The sequence below is a fragment of the Pseudoliparis swirei genome, chromosome 15, assembly GCF_029220125.1.
Source record: "Pseudoliparis swirei isolate HS2019 ecotype Mariana Trench chromosome 15, NWPU_hadal_v1, whole genome shotgun sequence".
NCBI classification, from domain to species: domain Eukaryota; kingdom Metazoa; phylum Chordata; class Actinopteri; order Perciformes; family Liparidae; genus Pseudoliparis; species Pseudoliparis swirei.
In genome coordinates, this window is record NC_079402.1 from 3,521,673 (window position 1) to 3,548,136 (window position 26,464).

The window sequence follows — 26,464 nt, forward strand, 5'->3', positions numbered from 1 at the left end:
ATGCTCCAGATAATCAACTAGCTCAAAGGAAGGCCAGTTTTATAGCTTCTCTCATCAGCAAAACAGTTTTCAGCTGTGCTAACATAATTGCACAAGGGTTTTCTAATCACCCATTAGTCTTCTAAGGTGATTAGCAAACACAATGTACCATCACTGGAGTGATAGTTGATGGAAATGGGCCTCTATACACCTCTGGAGATATTTCATTAGAAATCAGACGTTTCCACCTAGAATAGTCATTTACCACATTAACAATGTATAGAGTGTATTTCTGATTGATTTAATGTTATCTTCATTGAAAAAAACAATGCTTTTCTTTGAAAAATAAGGACATTTCTAAGTGATCCCAAACTTTTGAACGGGAGTGTATATATATAATATTAATGTTATGAACCCAAACACGAGGGCGTTAGATGTTGAGACGTTTGTAGCATGTCTTCAACAAGTATGAAGCAGAACTAGTGGTTATTTCTTCATGGAGGATGAAGGAGATGATACCTGTTTCCACAGAGATAAGCCCCGCCCCTCGAGCGATTGACGCGAAAAGCCACAAATGGTCTAGCGAGTAAACTCACGCGAGTAACGCGGAATATTGGCGTTACGCTTTTGGTGTGAACGCGCCCGTAACTTATCCCGCTTGTTTCCATTCTTTCTGCAGCAAACCAATTTCTACCAGTTGCTGCGCGCCGGGTGGCCTGTAAGTATGATGTGGCGATCGCTCTCCTTTCTGCGTTGGGATTCGGGTTGTTCGGTTACTTCCTGCTGACCAAAAGGCCGGTCTCTTCTCTGTGAGCTTGCAGAGTGAAGGAGGCCCTCCAGGACCACCCGGAGAGAACGGCAGTCCCGGCATACAGGTCTGAGATCCGTCCACGATGACTGATGCAAACAAAATGGCGAACAGGGAATCAACGACCTTTCGGATGATCTGTGTGTGTTGAGGATGAATGTTTTCATGCTTCTCAAGGGGCCAGCTGGTGACGCTGGGGAGCGAGGACGACCAGGGACGCCTGGAGAGATGGTAAGCAGCACCCGGACTTATCACTCCAGAACTTTCTTTATCCGATCCAGAACTTTCTTCATCGGTGTAATTTGTCTATTGAGATGTTTGAGAACCTTAAATTGGCCAGAAATCTATTTTTACATACAGAAAATCCTGCTTTATTCTTTTAATTTTGGGTTGGTGGGTCGCTGCCATGGGAACAACTGCGAAATGCTCGAAGTGGATAAAGTTTAATTTCTATGGGATTGAACAATGCTCGTCCACACGTGTGTGTTTGTCTGAATATACACACCAGTGGATCCAGCAGAGTGGAACAGTTTGTGAGTTCAAGTAAATAGATTGTAATATGGTGGAGTGAGTGTGGTTGAGTGGGTGTTTTGGAAACCCTCGTGCATGTAACTCCCGATGATGTAACCATGACAGAACAAACAATGGGCATATTTGTATTGCCAAGTTTATTTTCCACATAAATGTAATGAAATGTATTATAGTTGATCTACTTCGCTCAATTTGTCTAAACCTTTCACATTCCCTCACTTAGACCACGCCCCTCCCCCCACACTTATTGTAGCTTAATGACTTCATTTGTTTGGTTCTCGTAAAAACATCTTAAGATACCCAAACAGGCGTCGTGGAAGTTGCATTGTGAGCGTATGGAAAATGAAATCCCTTTTCCATTTATTTATTGTGTGAGGTCTCAGCCGCGCGACGCGCTGGTACCGAGGACCCAAACCGCGTGTTTTGGTGTCGGCTCTGTTTAGTACGGGGTCACATCAGTCTCAATAATTGCAAATGCACTCAGAGAGACTCACAAATGCAAACACATGTTTGTGGATCACTACACATTCGTGTGTGGGGTTTTTGAGACTCCCCTGTTGCCTTGGCTCGATTCGCAAACGCGTTTTTTTCAACATAGACCTACCTGTAGCCAATCAAATGTCGTCCTCATTTTCAAACCAATCACATGACTAGTCATGACAACAAGGAAGTTGTTGTCACACACACACACACACACTCATTTTAGGTCCCCACCGGGACATGAGTCCCCATGGGGTTGTGTGCAGTCAGGTCGAAGTCCCCACCGGCATGGAGGTTCAAGAGCGCACACACACACACACACAGTGGGAAAGTGACGTCATCCTCTGCAGGTAGACTTGACTCCACTATGTCTTTACGGTTGTTGTTACGGTTGTTGTTGCTGTTGTAATAATGCTCTGAATATCTCAGAGAACCATACAATGAATATTGAAAAAACAAACTTGCGATGTGTGCAGCAGCGCATCCTTTTAAATGTAAAGCGGTCCGCTGCCTGGTGGTGCAGCCGTTCACCGTGACTATGAGTGTGTGAGTTATTGCCACAGTCTACTTAAGGGTCAATGTCTTCCCAGTGCAAACCTATAATTTACATCATGGCTTGTCTCAGTGTGAAGCTCACCGCCTCTGCTATTGTGATGTTGTACTTATTGTCCTTTTTATAGAGATGTCATCACTATTTGCTAACGCATAAAGAAGCGGTCAGTATCAATAGCGGGAAATAATTTCTCAGTAACTGTGGGTCAGTGGTTAGCAGGTCCGTCTTTTAATTTAGGGGGTTGGCGGTTCAATCCCCGCCCTAGTCGATGTGTCCTTGAGCAAGACACGTAGTTGCTCAAAGTAGTTGTGTCTACGGCGTATGCATTTAACATGATTGTAAGTCGCTTTGGATCAAAAGCGTCAGCTGAATGACATGTAATGATGTCATTTCTGTCGTCCGATAGGGCGAGTGGGGTCTCCGGGGGATTCCCGGGAAAGGCGGGTCTCCGGGGAGAGACGGGGAGAACGGAGACGACGGTCATCCCGGGTCAGCCGGCGCTCCTGGATCACAGGTGGGCTCGTTCTGCACGGCTAAACGCTGGAACATGTACAACACGAGTGTTATTTATCGCTTAAAACCGTTCCACCTTGTCTCCTGATGGACGTCAGGGCCCGTGGGGATACAGGGGAGAGCGAGGGTCCAAAGGGGAAAAAGGCGATGAGGTGAGGAATGAAACGGCACGGCAGCTTTCTGCAAGAACAACTCGCTCGGCAACACTTCCACTTTTTAGATTTACAGTTTGTGAAATTGTAGCCAAGAAGGAACGGTTATGCAGCGCGAGCCCCAATTCATCAAGTCGGCACTTAGACTGTCACTGACATAACGTTCCTGTGGATAAGTATGTAAGTATATATATATATATATGAGTAGCTGTCACTTTTATCCAAAGCAGTTTCACCTGACTGGTCTAGTACGGCCCCGGAGGGGGAGGGGCTCCCATGTCACATGATGTCAAAACACAAGCAGACATTCAATTATTTTTGATGAAACAAGAGAAGGTTTAAGGGGGTAGTTGTCTCGGCTGTATTTCTGAGGGAAACTCAAGAAGTGCCAAGTTCTCATCAACGTTTACGTCGGAGCAATAGGAAGCAATCCAAAAGGAAACATTACACACTGGCATGGGATGTGGACATGCTCCAAGGACTCTAAAAACCACGCAGGGCATCATGGGTACCCATGTACTGAGCATGGGGGGTAGTTGTGAGAAGAGGAGCCTGTATAGAGATAAAGCAGGGTTTATACGGTTATGGGAAACCTGGAAAAGTCATGGAACTTTGAAATGGTTATTTAAAGGGCTGGAAAAGTCATTGGAAAAAAATAAAATCACAAAAGTTTTGGAATATTCATGGGAATTTATTATATTCATATGTTAATGCTCATTGTTCGTTTAAATACGCCATTTTCTCCCTTTTTTATGTATACACCCGAGATTTAACAAAATATTTGGTCATGGAAAAGTCCTGGATCTTTAAAATGTTTATTTCCAGGCCTGTAAAAGTCATTGGAAAAAAAAATACAAAACCCCAAAGTTTTGGAAAAGTCATGGAAATGTGTTATATTCATATGTTAATTTACACGGTATATATACTTTATGCTTTAGAATTCTCATTGTTAGTTTAAAAACGACATTTTCTTACTTGTTCATGTGTACGCCCGAGATTTCACAACATGTTTGATCCTGGAAAAGTCCTGGAAATCCAGTGGTCATGTTTATGAACCCTGTAGGGATATTAAAACCACAGCCAGATGTTGTATCAGCTGCTGAACCAACAGACTTCAACACAGTTTCTTTCCTCTAGTGCAGGGGTGTCAAACTCATGTTCACCGTGGGCCACATCAGCATCATGGCCGCCCTCTTAAAGGGCCGGAAACACTTTATAAACTCCTCGAACATATTGTTAAATAACTCTCTTTGCATTTGATTATTGTTTATTTGAGTGTATAAATATGGTACATAAGTAAATGTCTCTAATATTACAACATAAATCCATTTCATTTGAAACCTTCAAAATAAAAGCACGGGAAATGTTTGTGTTTGACACCTGATGTTTGGTGGTCGGTAACGACGCAATGAGAGGATTAAGAATACACAAAACCGGCCGGACAACACTAATAATCTGTCGGTTTTATGATGTCGTGTTCTGGCCCTTGACTGACACTTCTTCACCTCTTCAGGGTCTCATCGGCCTCAAGGGTCCAAGAGGGGAGATCGGGGAACCCGGTGAGCAGGTACTCATTGGTGCAGTTTAATTATCATCATCATCATCATGCATATTATTAAAAAAGCAGAATTAGAATTTGTCCTCACAAAAAAAAAAAGACTGGAAGTGTCTCTTTTTGATCCTGGACTTGTCTCTTCATTCAGGGCTCTACTGGTTTACTGGGCCCACCCGGTGCCGTCAGACCACCAGTGAGTGTCCTGTTTAGTTCCTTTTGACATCACATGTGTAGGAGAGAAAATACTCGGTTCACAAAACCAGAAGCATCCAGTCAGCTGCTCACACACAAAGAACACGTCCAACACATTACTGGACCCATTTAAAAACAATGAGAAGGCATCTGTGTGTGTGTCAATTAATTCTCACACGTCCAACGAACATGAAACGAGAGCCAGAAAACAAACAATGCGGCTTTTGTGGAGGAAAAGACGTGAGCATCTGAATGCCTTTATTTATATATTTATTTAAATTTGACAAATTAATAAGAGAGGACTTTAAGGATACAATACAACGGGTGAATAACAACAAAAAACAGACAAAGAAATAGATTAAAAAGAATTAGAAAAGCCACATCAAATAACACATTCGCACATCAGCATTGTGACATCGGTACATCTTTAAGGTGACGTCATCAAATCAAGTCAGCATCGGTACCAGTGTTTCTGGCAGGGCAAAGTCCATCCCGTCCACCACGTCTGAGACCGGTTTTGGAATCCCTTTTTTAAATCCCTCATCCAAACTCCGACTCGCGTTTTCTCTTCGGTCTATTTTTGGATTTACTCGTATTAAAACGTGCCCTCTGTAGTATTTTAAATCAGCGTCTTCTGTGTAATTCAATGATGTAGTGTTGTGTTACAGTGACATGCTCTACTTGGATCTTCCCTACAGGGGCCTCGGGGGACTCGAGGTGGCTCCGGGCCAGAGGGGCCCAGTGGTCCTGATGTGAGTGATGTCATGCTCCACAAGCTTCTTTTTTTCTTTTAAAAAAAAGATTTAGCTCTTTCTTTTCTTCTACATTGCACAGTTGCGCATGATTCCTCCGTGAAGTGCATGCTGTCGTCTCGGCCTTCACGCCGGTTCACCACGACGTCGCCACGTGTCACGCGGTGATCTCGACATTTAAACAAACAATCTAATTCAATCATGAAAATAACGTACGATTGATGAACTCCTGTGTTTTTATGTCGGCGCCGTTCTAATCGGTTGAGCTCTGCTTCTTTTTTGAGGTTGAGTACAAAATAAAAGTAATAACACATGCGATGTTTAGTGTCAGGTTCTTTAAACTTTAGCTTGTTTCAAATGATTCGAGAAACCAAAGGAACTCTCAGACTTCTGACCCCAATTTGGGGAGATTTTGCATGCTTTGGGGCAAGAGGATTGAGCAACAGTTTCCGAATGAAGCGAATTGAGATGAACCCGCCAGTTTACGGACTGTGTTTGGCTTTAATACTGACTTCAATACGATTATTAGACTGAATTAGGCGTGCGTGTCAAATGCCTGATTATTAATCTCGTGACCCAACGCTGATCGTGCTGCTCTGTTGTCTCCAGGGGGACAGCGGGCTGGACGGGCCCCCAGGTCCGCCGGGGCCGACGGTGAGCACACACACCGATCGGAAGACGGCAAAATATGTCTGATATCAATATATGTATTAAATGTGTGTGTGTGTGTGTGTGTGTGTGTGTGTCCCAGGGCGCTGACGGTTTCACGGGAGGAATCGGCGCTCAAGGAGTTACCGGCTCACGGGTAAGATGACGCCGCAACAACTGAGTAACACGAGAGTTAAACGTGTTTTTTAAAATGCATGCAACTAATTACTTTAGTTGTTGTGTTAATAATGAAATTGAACATGAGCGATGCGTGTTCCTCTTTAATGATATTAAACTTACGGCGACACGAGACAAAGATTCTCGCGCATCACGAGAGCCAATGAAACGATAGAAGGTTTAACGTGGAACTTCTCTGCAGTGAAACGTCTAACAATGACATAAGTTGTGTATTTTGTTGAGTTCTCGTTATCCCCAATGTTTCCAATACTTGTTAGAACTATATACATTTAAATACATGAGTATTTTAATCAAGGTAACAAATCCTCGTTGTCGACCAGAAGCTGTCGGGAAGTTACTCCTCGTCCGGTTTCAAGACACTTTTTTAAGATGCGTGTTTTTTCACGATATATTTTAAATGGATGATGATGATTATTAGCCATCGGACACATTAATGAATTTGAGTTAGCAGAGGATCAAAGACTGAAGATTAATTACATATTACGCATACAATGTTAAATTAATCAAATGTTTTATGTCTGGAAGGTTTCATAGACGTCAGACTTAGTTAGTCACTTCCTCAGTTATTTATATATTTATGTTATTTATATATATATATATATATATATATATATTTATATACGGTTACTTATTCTTTACGCACTGCAGCACACCATTTTTTATATATAAATATATATATATAAATATATATATATATATATATTTATATATATATATATATTTATATATATATGACCTACCAATATTTATCCTGTAGATCAATCCATAAATATATATATATATATATATATATATATATATATATATACATACATACAATCATATGACACCTGAATGAATTTGAGTTAGCAGAGGATCAAAGACTAAAGATTAATTACATATTATGCGTAAAACGTAAAATTAATCAAATGTTATTTTATGTATTTATACCTTATGACTGGAAGGTTTCAGACTTAGTCACTTCCTCAGTTATTTATAAATGTATGTTATTTATATTCACTGTTTATTGTTTCTTTCAGGGGGACATCGGCCCCGCTGGCAGTGTTGGTCCCAAAGGCTCACGGGTATACAGTGTGTGTGTGTGTGTGTGTGTGTGTGTGTGTGTGTGTGTGTGTGTTATTCAACATGCTGGATATGTTTAGAGACTGTGAACCTTTTCACTTTATTTTATATAGCCCGATATCACAAATTACAGACTCCCCTCAGAGGGCTGTACAGTCTCTACACATACGACATCCCTGACCTTTGACCTTTGACCTCACATCGTATCAGGAACAACTCCCAAGAAATAGAAAAAAAACTTTCATGGGGAAGAAAAGTGAATAAACCTTCAGGAGAGCCACAGAGGAGAGGATCCCTCTCCAGGATGGACAGAAGAACAGACGTCATGTGACCAGAGTTACATCAACACATTCTATGAAGATGACCTTCTCTTTTCTTCTGGCTAGGGGCCCCCAGGTGTAGAGGGACAGGTGGGACCTCCAGGGCTCCGAGGGACCCAGGTGAGTCCAGCTCAAGGAGTAGAGACGGGACTTTTGATCGGTCGGGTTGCAGGACGTTGAAGTCGATGTGTTCCTCTCCACAGGGACATCCGGGCCTGAGCGGCGCCGCCGGACCCAAAGGAGATCCTGTACGGTGCTTTTCGTGGATTTGAGCATGAAGTGTCCTGGTTTATCATTTTAACCGCGATGAAGTGGAATTAAACTCTGTATATCGTGAATGTATAAGTGAGGGGGGACAATGTCTGCAACTCCAGTTCAAAGAATCCTCACGTGGAGACGATAAACAAGCAAAGAAGTTCAGTGCCATGGACACGTTGTGAAATGTTGACAGGAAAGAAAAAAGAAAAGAAATTTAACATTTTGAATGGTTGATGAAATTGAAGATGGCGGTTTGAGAGCCGCCGGTTCAGGCCAAGTCGTATCAACACGTGAGGAACAGAACGCGCAGTAACGTAGACCCTCTTGTCTGTCTCTCCAGGGTCCTGTGGGGCCCGTGGGTGTCCGAGGGGATGCCGGCTTTGAGGGTCCCGCGGTGAGTTGTTCTCGAAGGTGTTATTACATAACAGTAATGTAGATACACGTTGTATCAACGGACCAGATGCAGCTTAAACATAGTCACAAGTGGTGGTGAGTGTCCTGCGCTCTGTTGGTAGGCAGCAAAGTGCAGCCGCACAGCGCCCTCTGCTGGTTATAACGCCTCACAGCGCCCTCTGCTGGTTATAACGCCTCACAGCGCCCTCTGCTGGTTATAACGCCTCACAGCGCCCTCTGCTGGTATCTTTTTGAAATATTTGAATATGTAATTATGTCAGATCTGTTTCTAAATGTGCACGTTGATCTTTAAACACCTAATCCACTGTTGTCCTTGTGTTGTCCTCACAGGGTGCTGCAGGGAGACCGGGCGCGATGGGGTTCTCCGGGTTAACGGTGGGTGCTCGTTATGAAGCTTCACTGAGATTATTATTATGATTATTAAAGCTTCCTAGTTTTGACCATGTTTCTATCTTTTCAAAGGGCAACAGGGGACCGGACGGGGACAAGGGGGATCCGGGACCCGACGGAGACAAAGTAGGAGCCGGCTTCTTCCCCGTTAGCACTCAAAGGAGAAAACAATGCAACGTCACCGAGCTACTGAAGGAACATGTGGAGTGGCTTTGTTCATGGAGGTCGACGCCTCTCACAGGAAATACTGGAGGAAGCTACAACCAGCTAGCTACAACCAGCTAACACAACCAGCTAGCTACAACCAGCTAACACAACCAGCTAGCTAAAACGAGAGGCCTGCTGGAGGCCTCTCAGCACCACAGATAATCAGATTTGCCAAAATACTATTATTTAACCGTTTGATGTACCTATGTATTATTCCGAGAAGTTTTTTAATGTTCCTTAATGCTTCTTTTTATTTTTATTATCAGGGCATTCCAGGGGCAGCCGGTATTCGGGGTCCTCAGGGGGAGAGGGGCCCCAACGGCTTCCCAGGTTTCACGGGATCAAAGGGCCAGTCTGGCCCCAAAGGCATCGAGGTACAGTGGAGGACACTGATGTACAGTAGGAGACACACACGCATGTACAGTAGGAGACACACACGTATGTACAGTAGGAGATACACACGTATGTACAGTAGGAGACACACACGTATGTACAGTAGGAGATACACACGCATGTACAGTAGGAGACACACACGTATGTACAGTAGGAGATACACACGTATGTACAGTAGGAGACACACACGTATGTACAGTAGGAGATACACACGCATGTACAGTAGGAGACACACACGTATGTACAGTAGGAGATACACACGCATGTACAGTAGGAGACACACACGTATGTACAGTAGGAGACACACACGTATGTACAGTAGGAGACACACACGCATGTACAGTAGGAGATACACACGTATGTACAGTAGGAGACACACACGCATGTACAGTAGGAGATACACACGTATGTACAGTAGGAGATACACACGCATGTACAGTAGGAGACACACACGTATGTAAAGATGTACAGTAGGAGATGTGTGGATGTTTACCTACACAGTGCATATTATAATGAACACATAACTGCAAGAAGATAGAGCATTATTATTATTATTTATTATTTATGAATAAAGAAATATATATGTATATGTGTGTGTGTGTATATTTCTATATATATATGTGTATATGTATATATATATATATGTGTGTCTGTATATATATATATATTTATATGTATGTATATATTTATATGTATGTATATATATATATGTATATATATATTTATATAGAAATATCATAAATATATATATATTTATACATCTTATTTATATATATATATCTTTATATATCTAGAAATATAGAAATATCATAAATATATATATATATACATACACACACCACTTTTTAATTTTATTACTTTTCACATAAGTATTTGGGTCTTAATACTGTATCTCATGCTCCTTTAGCCCAGAGAGAGAAGCTGTTGAAGGTGAACCAGGCGGTTCAGATTGACTGACTGGTTTTATGTTTCTTCATCTTAGGGCACAAATGGGGAAACTGGTCCCCAGGGTAAACAGGGCAGGCAGGGGTTAAAGGTCAGTGATGTGAAATTACTTCACGTGGAATTTAACTGTGAAACACGAGAGCCTCCGGCGGCCTCCTGCACCGAGACTTCACAATGAGACGTTGTGGTGAACTCAGTCCAGCAGTGGGAATTAAAATGAACTCAGCCAGGAATATTTAGTGGTGTGTCATTTGTGTTTGAGTCGGGGTGTCAAATAAAAAACAAGTTTGATTAGTAACCTTTCTGTAATAAGCTCGGTCAAAAGTATCCCGTTCAAAAGTGTGGGGTCACTTAGAAATATCCTTATTTTTCAAAGCACTGTTTTTTTCAATGAAGATAACATTAAATGAATCATAAATACTCTCTCTACATAGTTAATGTGTAAATGACTATTCTCTGGTGTTTAATGAGGTCTCTACAGAGGTGTGTAGAGGCCCATCTCCAGTGTTCTAATGGTACATTGTGTTATCGCCTTAGAAGACTAACGGAGGGGTAGAAAACCCTTGAAAACCCTTTTTATGTGAGCTCAGCTGAAAACAGTTATGCTGCTGAGAGAAGCTATAAAACGCAAGTTACGTATGTAACTATGGTTCTATGAATCCTGGATGACCGCCAGAGGCGGTGCTTAGCACTGGATATCTTTCGTCTTGCGCATAGCAGGTCGAGTATTAATAACAACAAAGTCACCCGTGACCTCGGATGACCCGCCCACCGGGTATAAGTTCCGGTGTCATCCCGAGATCAGTTCTACGAAATCTTCTCGCGAACTCACGAGATTCCGAGTGCTTAGCACTGGATGACTTATACCAACAGAGTCACGAGGAATCCCAAGGAAACTACCTCATATGACTCAAGCAGAGGATTTGGACCACCTGCAATGCATGGAGGGTGTTCCCGTTCACTCTGTAGTCTCTGGTGAATGTGCAACGATGCCCTGAGGCTGTTGCATACATATGCACCTATATTCCCTACGGGCGTACCTCTTTGGGTCGCCTGTGATGTGGGAACGCCGTTGGTAGAACAACACCCTGCTCTGGATGGCAGAGCACGGACGTTCACCACCTATGCACAGGCAATGGCCTCCACTATCTAGTGGAACAGGCACTGTTCTGCAGTGGCATAGCACTTCTTAGATCCACCCTAACTGACTAGTTATGGTGGTCAAGCTGTGCAGGCTGGACAGGCTGGTTGAGACCCGAGCGTGCCAGCACCTTTGGGGGAAGCCACTGCTTTAGGCCGCAGTGTGACACCCGAGCCCTCTGAGTTCCCCTCAGACAAGGCTCATTGACCGACAGGCGTGTAGCTTGCCTACTTGCTCTGCCACAGTTATGGCAAGGATGAAAGGTCTTTGCCGACAGCAACCACAGCTCTGCCTCTGCCAAGGAGGCGAGCATAGGTGTCCAGTACCCGGGCAAGTCCCCTGGAGGAGCCCTCAGGGGGCTCAGATAGTCACTGAGGCCCTCCTTATGAAGAGGGACACCAGCTTGTGGCTGTTCCGCATCATTGTCGGCTTTAGCATGCTGCCCTGAAATGGCAGCTATGTAGGCCCTCAGGATAGAGGCAGACATGCCCTTAACTAGAAGGGATGACGGAGGCGTGAGTACCGTAGGCACGAGGCACCGTACTGGGTCCCTCCGTCCGCTGGTCGGGAAGCGGCTTCGGTCTGCACGTCTCGTAGACGGATGGCACTCCGGCATCTAGAATAGTCCTTTGGACTGATTCTGTTCAGCTGCTTCTGCGGCCAGGCCCTTTGTTGGGCACGGCCGGGATCGGGATGGCAGGTCCCACCATCTAGCTGTGCTAGGGGTCCCGCATGTCAGCGAGGCACCGTGGCGTCTCACAGCGAAGTCTGTGCAGCCAGGGGAACCAAGTCCTGGCTGGACGCAAGGGGCCACCAGCAAATTCGGTGGCCCTGTTGAAGACCCCAGTAGTTGGCAAGATCAGGCGGAAGTGTGGGGCAGCCTGGTTCCGTTCTCTGGTCGCTACCTGCGCCCGACAATTGGTCAGGTGAAGGGTTACCGGAGTAAGAAAATCAGAAGGGCACGGAGCTTCGTAGCAGCTCTGCCGCCCTAGAGGCCCTGGAGGTTCAAGCCAACACGTGGTTGAGGCGATGTCTCGCCAACAAGTACCTATTCCTCCCAAGTATGGCAGGAACTGTTTGAGCGCTAGGTGCATGGCCTGTGGCTCCAGACCCAAGTGTCGCGAATAGACTGTCCTCTGGAAGTCCTGTACCGCCAGACTGCGCCCCCACTTTGAGAGGCGGGAGTCTGCTGTGGCGACCTCCGGTGGGCGGACCCTTCCTGGGGATACCCTCTGACAGGTATGCTCTCACCCTCTGACGGGATAGAGCCGAGGCACCACTGTGACCCCCATCTTGTGCCTGTGGCCCTGGCGAAGGCTGTTAGGCCCTCCATGCGAAGGGCGCTGCGACAGCAGCCCAAGCATTTGCCCCATAGGCAAGGAAAAAAGGGATAAAAGACCACTGCCTGCCCCCTCAGAGAGTACCTACCTGCTTGAGTGACGGGCAGGCCCACTTAGTGGCTGCATCTAGAGCTATACCAACGAAGGTTATGCTCCGAGAATGGCTCAGAAAACTCTTTATGTTCACGAAGGCCCAACCGGGCAGCGTGAGAAAGAGTGTAAGACAGCTGATGCAGCTGTCAATTTACCCGATAGGCAAGAAGAGGATAAAAGACAGCCATCTGCCCCCTCAGAGAGGGGAAGGCTGCAGAGGATGCTGTCCACCTGTCTGAGTGGCCAGGCCGCTTAGTGGCTGCATCTAGAGCTACACCAATAAAGGTTATGCTCTGAGAATGGCTCAGACAGTTGTTTGTTCACGGCGGCCCAACCGGCGGCGTGAGAGAGTGCAAGTAATGCACTGTGTGGCCCTAAATGGGTATGGCGCACATATCAGCCAGATCGTCCAGGATGGCAGTTTCCTCACGCCCTGGTGATTGCAGGCTGCAGTAATGCCCTTTGTAGAAACTCCTGGGGAAGTCCACATGGAAGAAGCCTGGGAATAACGGCTTTGGAAAGCATAACAGAGCAACCGTCTGTGAAGCATTCTAGGAGCCTGACAAAAGGCCTCCCTTAAGTCGACAGACATGGGCGATCTCCTCTGGAGACCACACGAAGGATGTCTGCTGGGCTCAGCCTGAGAAAGTCAAGATGTGGCGCCCCCGAGTTTGCGGGGTGTGGACACGGTCCTGCGAAGACCAGATAACTGCTGCCTGGTCTAACCGGCTTGCACCGTGCGCTGCTGCGCCTGTAGAGCAGGTCCCCTGATTTCACTGGGACAGTAGGGAGGTTGTTCCTACATGCCCTCCGACAGAGGGTGCCTGCGCCGGCCAAACAGCTGGTCTGAACCCTGGAGAGCATTAGGCGCCCAGGTTCTCTCGACGTAAGTGCACATGCCTGCAGCGAAGCATCACTGAGGCTGTAGTCAAGTATGACATATGAGGGGAGTTGCCGTAGTAAGCACGGTAAAATGGTCACCTGAGAACCGACTGGGCTCGAGGACACTGGTCATCCGGCCTCGAGTCCCTTGGGAAAACCGATGGATCGATAGTCAGCTCAATGGATGGCATGGGACGAAGGCCACATTTGGCCATATCCTGCATGGACGCCGGGTTCGGTGATCTGTGATAAGGTGGTAACCCTGGACTATCTCTTAAGGGGCATGGTAGAGAGTGGATTGTGGCCAGGTGTGCTGCACTTGCCAGCTGCTGGGGAGCACCGCTCTGGTAGCAGCGTCGCCAACTCGCTAGGAGGCTGCTCCATCATCGGCTGCCAGTGAGCACCTCTTAGAGGAGGCTTGACGTGTCCATACTGGACTAACCCGGAACACACTCCACCAGGTCCTAGCAGGACAGAGGCAGTAGCGTATGCCCCCCAGGCGTAGCTGTCACTGTCCAGCGTAGCCACAAGGCCCAGTATACAGGAGAACATCCGCCTGGCTATGAGGGTCACAGACAGCATCTCTAGCAGAGCTGTCACCTGTCTGAGCACCCGCTACTGTGGCCATCTGTGTCAGGGGAGCATGTCCTGTAGTTGCTGCTACGACTGGCCTACAGACCCTTGAGAGGATGCAAGTAACTGCTACTGTGGCCCATCCTTGGGAGGCGCTGACATCTAGAGGCTACACTCAATAAGGTTATGCTGTGAGATGGGCTCAGAAATACCTCTTTATGTTCCGGGCACAGTCCTGGAGAGCCTGAGAAAGCGTTGGAAAGACAGCTGATGCAGCTGTAATTTGACCCGATAGGCCTGAGCGAAGACATGAAGCCGATCTGCCTCCCACAGGAGGGAGGCTGCAGAGGCCTCAGCTAGTCGCACCTGTCTCGGTGACCAGTGCCTGGCGGGAGCTCTGCTGCACTTGGGGCTACACCGAATGCACGGGTCGATGCTCCTGTAGAAACCTGTCTCACTGACAGTAGTGGTTGTTCCACTGGAGGCCCGCCAACCGGCGGACGTGACTGCTAGATCAGTAATGCACATGCTCGCTCCTGAAGCCGTATGGACGCACATATGAGCCGGAGTCGCAGGTGGCAGCCTCACGCCCTGGTGCTCGAGGCGCTAGTAATGCCCCAGAACCCTGGGAAGCTCCACATGGGACGAGGCCTGGGAATAGACGGCTTTGGAGAGCATTACAGAGTGAACCTCAGTAGCTATGCAGGGAGCAATGACAAAAGTCCATCCCCTATAAGTGCACAGACGTGCGGGTAGCGCGATACTGCCTCTGAGCCACACGAAGGCGACTGCTGGCTAGCCTGAGAAGGAAGCTCAAGGCAACTTGTCTCGATCTCACGTTGAGCGTGTGGGCAGGGTCTGCGTGAAGACCAATAACTGCTGCTGTCTAACGGCTTGCCGCGGACTCGCCTGTAGAACAGGTCCTCCTCGATTACTGGACAGTTAGGGACGGTGTCCACATTGCAAGCCTCCGCAAGCGTGCTCGTTCAAACAGCTGGTCTGAACCCTGGAAGATGAAAAGACGTCTCGGTTCTCTGAACTTAGTACGCCTGGCGGTCATCCTGAGGTGTAGAGTGTGACTTTGAGGTATTGATACCGACCTAATGGTCACAGACGCGATGTCAGGACACTCACCTCTGAAGCCTCTGAAGGAAAAAGATGGATCGATAGCAGAGCTCAATGGATGGGTCATGGGACAACAGTGCTTTGTTGCCATACCTGCTATGACGCGTGGTATCAGAGAGATCAATCAATGTAACACTCGATATCTTGGAGTTGAGACTGAAAGGTGGCTATGAGGCTGGTTGAATGTCACCCTGAAAATGCACTTACATGTGGGGATCCGGACTCTAAAACCAGCAGATCTGTGCTGCTGAATGAACCATCGCCAGCACTGCCTAAAAGAGGTATTGCCATGAGAATGGAACAAGCCAGAGCGTGTGTTCTCGCTTGTACGCACAGTCTCCAAATTAACCATGAGTGGACACACTCATGCACTATGCAGGAGAACAGGCAAATGCTACCATTAAGTCAACACAGGACGCTAATCTCAATCGCCTCTTATGGACCGTCGCCGGTGTAGCAGCACGAGCGGAGCGACTCTCTTAGCACACAGAATTAGCAACAACAACCATTCTCTCAATAAAGACTAATATGGTCATGAAGAACAATTGCATTGACACCGATTGAAGCATTGGTGTAAGGGTGGTGATAGACCGAAACCAAGACTGGCGTTCTCGGTCACAGCCTAACGACAGGACCGCCGTGAAAACACAAGATCCTCACCACACCGAACAGAGCACCACAGGCTTTGAGGCCGACGATCGACAACTCCACCATTTCAGCACAAGACTCAAGGAAGAAATCATCATTTCAACACATTCATACCTTCAAGCTGACCATGCACTTTGAACAACATGAAAAAGAACTGACTCGTGCAGAACTTTTAGGGAAAGCAGGCACCTGGTCATGACTTTGTCTGTTATATACATAAACTCACCATATATGTCAAGACGAAAGATATCCAAATGTAACACCAGACCTTTCAGGCTCAGGACAGGTGAAATAGAACCTCACAAATTCCTTATGAGCCTGTTGAGTATCAGCAGAGCATCACATTTGTTAGGTTCGAAGAAGACTCTCAAAATCCAGAAAAAACTTATCAATGTGAAATCTCCAGTCATCTTGAACACTTAGAAATAAGTGTATTCCAGAACAAAATTGTCAAAGAAACTGACAAACTTTCTAAGCAGTAGTGTACTACTCTCTCTCAAGAAAGCACAAACGCTCTAACCATACAAACACAGTATGGGATGGCCCTACAACCAGCGAAGACAATGACATTAGAGTCCTCTGTTTGAAATGCCTCAAAACAGGTCTCAACTGGCAGCTTCTTTAACATGGCCCTTAGCTAGTTGTCAGCACAGAAGTGAATAGCGACTGTGCTTCCATCTAGAGTGAAGAAAAGCCACTATCAATGAGCTGCCAATAAAAAGAAAATTGTCATGGCAAAGACACGGGCATTGGACAAGGAACTTTATTTGGAAAAGGTCTTATTGGACGATGAATCCAAGATGACGGTGTTTGGATAATTCTACCCGAGGCTTGTGCATTTCAGAGATCGGTGAAAGATGCTGGGAGTGTCCTTGGACTACACTGTCAAGCTATCGCCTGAAGGGCTAATGTGATGTGCTGAGGAGCTGCGTTATGGTGCTGGTAAAGTGGCGAGGAATTTGTAACCCAGTTAAGTGATTTTAAATAGGAAGGCTATCACTCATCCTTGCAACGCTTGCCATACCTGTGGGACAGTGATATAGCCATTTTCATCGGCAACAGGACTGACCCAAACACAAGCTCCACAGGACAAGAAACGCTGTTTATGGAAGAAGCAGGACCAACAGCGGACTGCCTTCTGTCAATGGCTGTAGCCTGCGCCGTACACCCAGATCTCTCCCCTTGAGCGTGTGGTGACAGCTTGACCGTATGGTCCTGAAGAACGGCCCATCAAGGCTCTGAATCAACGACTGGTGCTTCTGGACAGCTGGGGGAAAATTCAACAGATTAGCCTCAACAATACATAGCTGCCAAAACGCCCACCCATCTGGACTTGCTGCTAAAAAGCCTACACAGGCCAAGCCTTCTGGAAAGGTTTCATGACTGGTCGAGCTGAAAACCCAGGCATCTCGGTGAAGCTCGGTGACAATGCTTGAAGGTTGGAACTGGAGGCACTCCGCTGAACTCTTGACAAGAGTGTGGTCTCATAAACGAAATGCTTCATGGGGAACCCCCTTGGAGGGAAATAATTTTTTAATTTGGTTATTACACCTCCCGTTCTAAATACATAAAAATTATAAAACGGCCTTCCCGGACTGTTTGGGGGCAAAAAATATTTAAAATTTTTAAAGAGCCCTTGTTTTTTGAATATTTTAAATATTAAATTTGAAAAATTTAAAAGGGGATTTTCTGGGGGAAAAAATTGTCTTTTTTCCCCAAATTTGAAATTATTAATTTCCCAAACAAGGAACAATAAAACTCTGGACTTGCTGTATGCTAATACAAAGGGGATACAGCGCCACTGCCCTTCCCCCCCTCGGCAGGTCTGATCATGACCTGGTCCGGCTGACACCCAGGTATGTTCCTCTGGTGAAGAGGCTCCCGGTGACCACCAGGACTGTGAGGAGGTGGTCTTGGAGGCTAACGACGCCTACAGGACTGCTTGAGTCAACGGACTGGGATGTGCTTTTGGACCGCAGGGGGGACATCAACAGTATGACCGACTGCATCACGGAATACATCAAGTTCTGTGAACACACCACCATCCCATCACGGACTGTGCGCTGCTTCCCCAACAACAAGCCCTGGATCACCAGGGACCTGAAGGCGCCTCTTAACATGGGAAAACTGCTTTCAGGACTGGAGACAGGGGTGAGCTGAGGAAAGCCCCCCGCAACCTAAAGGTGAAGCTCAGGGAGGGCAAGGACTCCTACAGGAGGAAGCTGGAGGCCAAACTCCAGCTGAACAACACAAGGGAGGTGTGGTCTGGCATGAAGCAGATAACTGGCTTCAAGGTGGGAGGGAGACAGCCAGGGGGCTCCCTGGAGAGGGCCAACGAGCTGAACTGTTTTTTCAATAGGTTCAGTTCACAGCCCTCCCCCGTCTCCTCCACACATCACACCTCCCAAACACCTCCTCCCCCTCTGTCCCCCCTGCTGAGCTGCACATCCACCCAGCCCTCAATAACAATGGGCTCCTCCACCCTCCCCCCTCTCTCTGTGACGACTGACCAGGTGAGAAGACAGCTGGAGAAACTACACCAGCGCAGAGCTGAAGGTCCTGATGGCATCAGCCCCAGGGTCCTAAAGACCTGCGCCACCCAGCTGTCTGGTGTCCTGCAGCGCCTCTTCAACCTCAGCCTGAGGCTGGGGAAGTCCCGTGCTGTGGAAGGCGCCTGCCTGGTCCCTGTCCCAAAAAATCAGCACCATCTGGCCTCCACGACTACCGACCGGCCGCCCCCCCCTCCCATGTGATGAAGGTGCTGGGGAGGCTGGTCTTGGCCCACCTCCGGCCGCAGGTGAAATCATCGTTGGACCCTCTGCAATTTGCTTACCAGCCTCATGTGGGAGTGGGCACGCCATCATCTACCTGCTGCCCAGCTCAGTCGCACCTGGATGGAACCGGGGTCTCTGTGAGAGTCACCCTTTAACTTCTCCAGTGCATTTAACACCATCCAGCCACTGCTGCTGAGTGAGAAGCTGCGGGTGGGGTGGGCCGCGCCCCCCATCTCCTGGATCACTGACTACCTCACAATGAGACGTTGTGGTGAACTCAGTCCAGCAGTGGGAATTAAAATGAACTCAGGCAGGAATATTTAGTGGTGTGTCATTTGTGTTTGAGTCGGGGTGTCAAATAAAAACCAAGTTTGATTAGTAACCTTTCTGTAATAAGCTCGGTCAAAAGTATCCCGTTCAAAAGTGTGGGGTCACTTAGAAATATCCTTATTTTTCAAAGCACTGTTTTTTTCAATGAAGATAACATTAAATGAATCATAAATACTCTCTCTACATAGTTAATGTGTAAATGACTATTCTCTGGTGTTTAATGAGGTCTCTACAGAGGTGTGTAGAGGCCCATCTCCAGTGTTCTAATGGTACATTGTGTTATCGCCTTAGAAGACTAACGGAGGGGTAGAAAACCCTTGAAAACCCTTTTTATGTGAGCTCAGCTGAAAACAGTTATGCTGCTGAGAGAAGCTGTAAAACTGGCCTTCCTTTGAGCCACAAGAAGAACAACATTAATATTTACAATAAAAATCATTATTTCAAACCTTATCAATGTCTTGACTATATTTTATATTCATTTGAAATAAAAGTGTCAGTGTGGGGGGGTGACCCCAAACCTTTGACCGGTCGTGTATGTTGTATCATTTAACATCAACATAATGATGCTCACTCACTCATATCTGAACCTCCTTGAAGGGAAACAGAGGACCGGACGGGCGCAGCGGCAAGCCGGGCCCCAGAGGGATCAAGGTACTGCATGAGTTCAATGGGATCAATGAAAATCCCAAAATGTCAATATTTCTTAAATTAACTCTGTGATGTCACTCGTCTCTCAACTTTTAGTTTATTTTAACTCGTCTTGTTGTGTGTGTTTTGTTTGTAGCTGTGTGTTTCTTATGTTGATGCCTGTCTTGTGCAGGTCACCCTTGAAAAAGAGATTTTTAATCTCAACGGGACTCACAGTGGTTAAATAAAAAATATATAAATATATATAAAAAATAATAGACAAATAGAAACTTCACGATGAGGCTAATTTGGAGCCGGCGTGCACATTCTTCTGTCTGTAGTAATCTATCAGTCTCAATAATTGCAAATGCACACAGAGAGACTAACAAACACATTCCAATGCACACATAAATACATTTGGATTTGTTTATTTGTGGATCGCTACACATTTGTTTGTGGGTTTTTGGGCGAGTTGGTTCTGATGCTCTCTCTCCCCACCCCAGGGCCGGACCGGACCGAGGGGCCACTCTGGCCAACCGGGCCCATCGGTAAACTTACAGCCAGTCAGAATCGGGTCGATGCTGAATCACACAAACCTTCATTCATCTTCATATACAGGACTGTCTCAGAAAATTAGAATATTGTGATGAAGTTCTTTATTTTCTGTAATGCAATTAAAAAAACAAAAATGTCATGCATTCTGGATTCATTACAAATCAACTGAAATATTGCAAGCCTTTTATTCTATTAATATTGCTGATTATGGCTTACAGCTTAAGAAAACTCTAAAATCCTATCTCATAACATTTTAATATTTCCTCAGACCAAGTAAAAAAAAAGATTTATAACAGCTGAGTGTTTGTGCTCAGGAAACCCTTGCAGGTGTTTCGAGTTAATTAGACAATTCAAGTGATTTGTTTAATACCCTACTAGTATACTTTTTCATGATATTCTAATATTTAGAGATAGGATATTTGAGTTTTCTTAAGCTGTAAGCCATAATCAGCAATAAATCAGAATAAAAGGCTTGCAATATTTCAGTTGATTTGTAATGAATCCAGAATGCATGACATTTTTGTTTTTTTAATTGCATTGCAGAAAATAAAGAACTTCATCACAATATTCTAATTTTCTGAGACAGTCCTGTAGCACTAATATTCTGTTTCTGTTGCGATTAAACTGATTTATTTGCCATAATAGGAATATTTATTGTTCCTATATTGAGTGTGTGTGTGTGTGTGTGTGTGTGTGTGTGTGTGTGTGTGTGTGTGTGTGTGTCACTCACAGGGTCCGCTGGGGCCACCTGGACCAGAGGGAGCAGAAGGAAAGCCTGGTACACAGGTTCCCATTCTATCATATTTCAAAACCATAACCTGAGAATGTTGTTGTGTCTGATTCCTGTGAACCGTTTATATACACACACACACACACACACACACACACACACACACACACACACACACACACACACACACACACACACACACACACACACACACACACACACACACACACACACACACACACACACACACACACACAGACACACACACACACACACAGACACACACACACACACACAGACACACACACACAGACACACACACACAGACACACACAGACACACACACACATACAGACACACACAGACACACACACACACACACACACACACACACACACACACACACACACACACATACACACAGACACAGACACACAGACACACAGACACAGGCACACACTGACACACATACACACAGACACACAGACACACGTACACACTGACACACATACACACATACACACACATACACACACAGGCACACACAGACACACAGACACACACACATACACACACACACACAGACACACACATACACACACACAGAGACACAGACACAGAGAGACACACACACAGACACACACACATACACACACACACACAGACACACATACACACAGACACACAGACACAGGCACACACACACAGACACAGAGACACAGATACAGACACACACACACAGATGCAGACACACACTCAGACACACGTCATCTTGAGGGAAGAGGGAGCTCACTGTACATCATCCCACGCGTCCCTGTTTTAAAGTAAATTGCTTCCGACTGGAAGACTCTCCGTCTTCAAGACGCTCTGAGATGGAAGTGGCCCCACACCGTCTCCCAGGTTGAGTCCCGGGGCCTCTCGGGTTGTAGTAGTTGGTTCAGCCAGCAGGGGGCAGTGTGCGCACAGCAGAGTTTACACTGTGGTCTCCATCTGTGGAAGAGGACAGTGAACCTGACTGCTTGGCTAGTTCTGATAGAGGATACAATGAGGAAGGTTTTAAAATATATATATATATATATATATATACACACGACCGTTCAAAAGTTTGGGGTCACTTAGAAATGACTTTATTTTTCAAAGAAAAGCACTGTTTTTTCAATAAAGATAACATTAAATTAAACAGAAATACACTCTCTACATTGTTAATGTGGTAAGTGACTATTCTAGGTGGAAGTGTCTGGTTTCTAATGAAATATCTCCATTTCCATCAACTATCACTCCAGTGTTCTAATGGTACATTGTGTTTGCTAATCGCCTTAGAAGACTAATGTCTGATTAGAAAACCCGTGCAATTATGTTAGCACAGCTGAAAACAGTTATGCTGGTGATATAAGCTTTACAACTGGCCTTCCTTTGAGCTTGAAGTTTGTAGAACAAAATTAATGTTTCAAATATTAATCATTATTTCTAACCTTGTCAATGTCTTGACTATATTTTATATTCATTTGATAAATAAAAGTGTGATTTTTCATGGAAGATACGAAATTGTCTGGGTGATCCCAAACTTTTGAACGGTAGTGTATATATATATATATATATATTAATAATATAAAATGAATAGGAGATATGACCATCATGCTCTGATTCTTGTGCTCTTCTTTGTTCTACATCAGTTTTTGCTCTTGAACTTTCACTGTGTGACCTCAGGATGGAGAGCTTTACGCCATTTTATTAGACAATCATTTAATTATCATGAAAAAACAAGAATAACTGGACAGATGGACGATGGCTTGCAGCCCTTCATTGGGATGACTCTGTTTAAAAAGTCTCCACTGCAGCCTCAAGTATTTAAGAAAATGCGTCGACACTTTTGGGGCGGCTGTAGCTCAGTGGGGTAAGAGGGCCGTCCTTCAACCGCAAGGTCGTGGGTTCGATCCCCGCTCTCCCCATTAGCTGCAAGTCGAAGTGTCCTTGAGCAAGGCACTGAACCCCCAGTTGCTTCCCGGGCGCTTCACCGCAGCCCACTGCTCCTTAATAACTAAGGATGGGTTAAATGCAGAGAACTAATTTCCCCTTGGGGATTAATAAAAGTGTATATTTTTCAAAAGTTTTAATTAACAGTTTTAATGAAATCGATGTGACATTTTGGGGAAATATGCCTGTGTTGCGTTGTTGCTGAAGGTGTTGAAGCCCGAGACGATCGATACGGCTCAGGATCCGCCTCCTAGATGTGAAGCTGCAGCCAGAGGGCCGAGAGCCCCACTTAAAGACATAAAGACATAAAGACATTAAGACATAAAGACATAAAGACATAAAGACATTAAGACGTACACGGCTCCGTTCAAAGGGAACGGAGTCCACCCACTAACGTGTGTTAGTTTGTTTTTGAAGTCTAAACTCAACTTGTGGGTTCGGCCTGAGGTTGTCACGTCCAATAAGAGTGGAGCACGTCGATGTTTATTGTTGTTTGCTAACGCTTCCTTCTGGTCACGCACTCTGAATGACCTCTGCGTTGCACTGTTGGTATTTTCCCTCTCTCTCTCTGTTTCAGGGTCCCTCGGGTGCAGCCGGCAGCGCGGGCAGTAAAGGACCATCGGTAAGACGCCGTCCTCGGGGTGACCCCCGGTCCTCGTGGTGACCCCGGTCATTAGTGTGGCCCCGGTCCTCAGGGTGATCTCAGGTCCTCAGGGTGACCTCAGGTCCTCAGGGTGATCTCAGGTCCTCAGGGTGACCTCAGGTCCTCGGGGTGACCTCAGGTCCTCAGGGTGATCTCAGGTCCTCAGGGTGACCTCAGGTCCTCGTGGTGACCTCAGGTCCTCAGGGTGACCCTGGTCATTAGTGTGGCCCTGGTCCTCAGGGTGATCTCAGGTCCTCGTGGTGACCTCAGGTCCTCGGGGTGACCTCAGGTCCTCAGGGTGACCTCAGGTCCTCAGGGTGACCTCAGGTCCTCGTGGTGACCTCAGGTCCTCGGGGTGACCTCAGGTCCTCAGGGTGACCTCAGGTCCTCAGGGTGACCTCAGGTCCTCGGGGTGATCTCAGGTCCTCGGGGTGACCTCAGGTCCTCGTGGTGACCTCAGGTCCTCGGGGTGACCTCAGGTCCTCGGGGTGACCTCAGATCCTCGGGGTGACCTCAGATCCTCGTGGTGACCTCAGGTCCTCGTGGTGACCTCAGGTCCTCGGGTTGACCTCAGGTCCTCGTGGTGACCTCAGGTCCTTGGGGTGACCTCAGGTCCTTAGGGTGACCCCCAGTCCCAATCCTCACAGTGACCTCAGGTCAAGAAATATTTCACCCCCAAAATGATCATTTGTATATCTATCATCGGGAGGAAAACTGTATTTTCTGTCTTCTTGATGTGTAACAACAGAAGAAAACAAATGTTAAAACATCTCAAACAACTCCTGCACTATAACATAAGTCTCATTTTTTAACACTGTATGTATCTTTGCTAAAACGCACTCGTTCAGAGTTTTTCTAACATATTTTAAGGTCACCCTGGACGAGTAATTTACATACAAATGATAATTTTGTGGATGAAGTCTTCCTTGAAGTAATAACTCCAGAAGGCTCCACAGTAATATGTGCAGCATTAACAAATTAACAGTCACCGTGTTATTTATTACTGGAGAGTCTTACATTTAATTATAATCACCAATACATATTCCATAATGGCCCAAGGCACAAGCACCAGACACTTTAAGCCGTAAAAAAAACACTGAAAACAATAATTTAAAACAATAATTTAACAGCTCAGTGCTCTTTAGTAACTTTAAGGTCAGCGTTTCAACGCCCGTTAGGGTTTTCTTTTCACGACAAAAACAGAGCGCAAAAAAATATTATAAATGTAAATAAATTAAAATAAATTAAATTAAATAGATAAGAATAATAAAAAATGTAAAAGACAGACCACCAGTAGAAAATATAAACTAAATTAATAGTACATTTCCTCTACATTATCCAGCCACTCACTGTCCTGAGGTTGGAGGGTCAATCTCAGAATTACTTAAAGACGTAGATGTCCTTCTTTTGGATCATGTCGATATAATCCTGTTACTGTTTTCACTTCTTGTGGCATTTTCTTTTGTTTTTGCAATTGTGTTTAATTTTACTTTTTCTTCTTCTCCCAGGGTTTCCAAGGAATAGCTGGAGGGAGAGCGGCCGACGGCCCCACGGGTTCCCCGGTACGCTCCCTTAGCGTTATCTGATAGACGACTGGAAATCTATTTTAATCAGGATAGACGGGTATTTAGAGTTTTACAATAATTTATTTACACTTGCATATTTAAATAGTGCAAAGTCTTTTGGGCGAGGACTATAGCCAGGGGTAGAGACGCTGATATCTGCCCCTTGGAGTCCAGACACTGGTGGTGGTGCAGAAGAGTGGCTGTAACCTGATTGGAGGAGCCTGGTGGAGGAGGAGCCTGAGGGGGAGGAGCTTGGGGGGGGAGGAAGGTCCATGGATTTGAGCTGAAACTAACTGGCAGCAACGAGAGAGGAGAACGTATTTAAAAACATTGCCAACGACGCTGTGATTGGCTTCCAGAACTGCGCTGACTCTGATTGGTTCATTCATCGTGCCCCGCCCCCAATCAGCTGATGGAGTAACGCTGCTGGACTAAGATACTTATGAATGAACTAGAGTGTAAAGAGTGTCTTCCATCGCTGAACCTTTGCTCGAGCTACATTCCCTGTGAACTTCCTGTCGGTCAAATGCTCGATCAATACGCCTGATGGCTTTGAACCTTTTGGTGACGCCGCTTTTCATTGGACAGGGTCCACCGGGGAAACCAGGACCTCCGGGACCACCAGGACTCTTGGGAGACAAGGTGAGTCCACAGAGCCGTCGTGACCTTCATTACATCCAGACGACACCGATTGTAACAGCCATTTTGTTTGTTTTTTACGTTGTTGGACCTCCCACCAGTAGGGGGCGTAAGGGTCACTGTCAACTAGGACAGAGGCCAATATAACCAGGTTGCTAGATTGGCAGGAGCACACAGTTCTTTTGACTTCTGTACTGACCCCCCGGTGCTTATCAAAAAAGGTCACAGTGGTGGCTTGGAGGTTTAGTTTTGACCGTGAGAGAACAGGTGACAATGTGTTTTGATTTCTTTAATTTTTTTGGGAACATACAAATGGGTTTTGGACAAGGAAGCATATTTTGGTTTGTGTTGGAAGCCATAGGCTACAACTAAATAACGTTTCTCATTACAAATCGGAAATTAAACCTCCAAACAACCACAGTGAACTCTTTTGATCAACAATGGGGTCACTGCACCGATATCTTTTGTGTGTCTG

The 26,464-nt window shown here is 45.9% G+C and overlaps 1 protein-coding gene across 1 annotated transcript in view; it reads left to right on the forward strand.

The window, feature by feature from the left end:
• Nucleotides 1–26,464, forward strand: part of LOC130205656 (collagen alpha-3(V) chain-like) — an 86,797-nt gene that overhangs the window by 51,523 nt on the left and 8,810 nt on the right. Inside the window, exons 10-33 of the mRNA XM_056433152.1 lie at nt 659–697; nt 801–854; nt 965–1,018; nt 2,758–2,865; nt 2,963–3,016; nt 4,530–4,583; nt 4,720–4,764; nt 5,462–5,515; nt 6,125–6,169; nt 6,267–6,320; nt 7,381–7,425; nt 7,810–7,863; nt 7,947–7,991; nt 8,342–8,395; nt 8,746–8,790; nt 8,878–8,931; nt 9,279–9,386; nt 10,388–10,441; nt 19,854–19,907; nt 20,387–20,431; nt 21,171–21,224; nt 23,720–23,764; nt 25,294–25,347; nt 25,939–25,992. Of these exons, the coding sequence (XP_056289127.1) occupies nt 659–697; nt 801–854; nt 965–1,018; nt 2,758–2,865; nt 2,963–3,016; nt 4,530–4,583; nt 4,720–4,764; nt 5,462–5,515; nt 6,125–6,169; nt 6,267–6,320; nt 7,381–7,425; nt 7,810–7,863; nt 7,947–7,991; nt 8,342–8,395; nt 8,746–8,790; nt 8,878–8,931; nt 9,279–9,386; nt 10,388–10,441; nt 19,854–19,907; nt 20,387–20,431; nt 21,171–21,224; nt 23,720–23,764; nt 25,294–25,347; nt 25,939–25,992 (1,326 nt within the window). The remainder of the gene's footprint in view (nt 1–658; nt 698–800; nt 855–964; nt 1,019–2,757; nt 2,866–2,962; nt 3,017–4,529; nt 4,584–4,719; nt 4,765–5,461; nt 5,516–6,124; nt 6,170–6,266; nt 6,321–7,380; nt 7,426–7,809; nt 7,864–7,946; nt 7,992–8,341; nt 8,396–8,745; nt 8,791–8,877; nt 8,932–9,278; nt 9,387–10,387; nt 10,442–19,853; nt 19,908–20,386; nt 20,432–21,170; nt 21,225–23,719; nt 23,765–25,293; nt 25,348–25,938; nt 25,993–26,464) is intronic.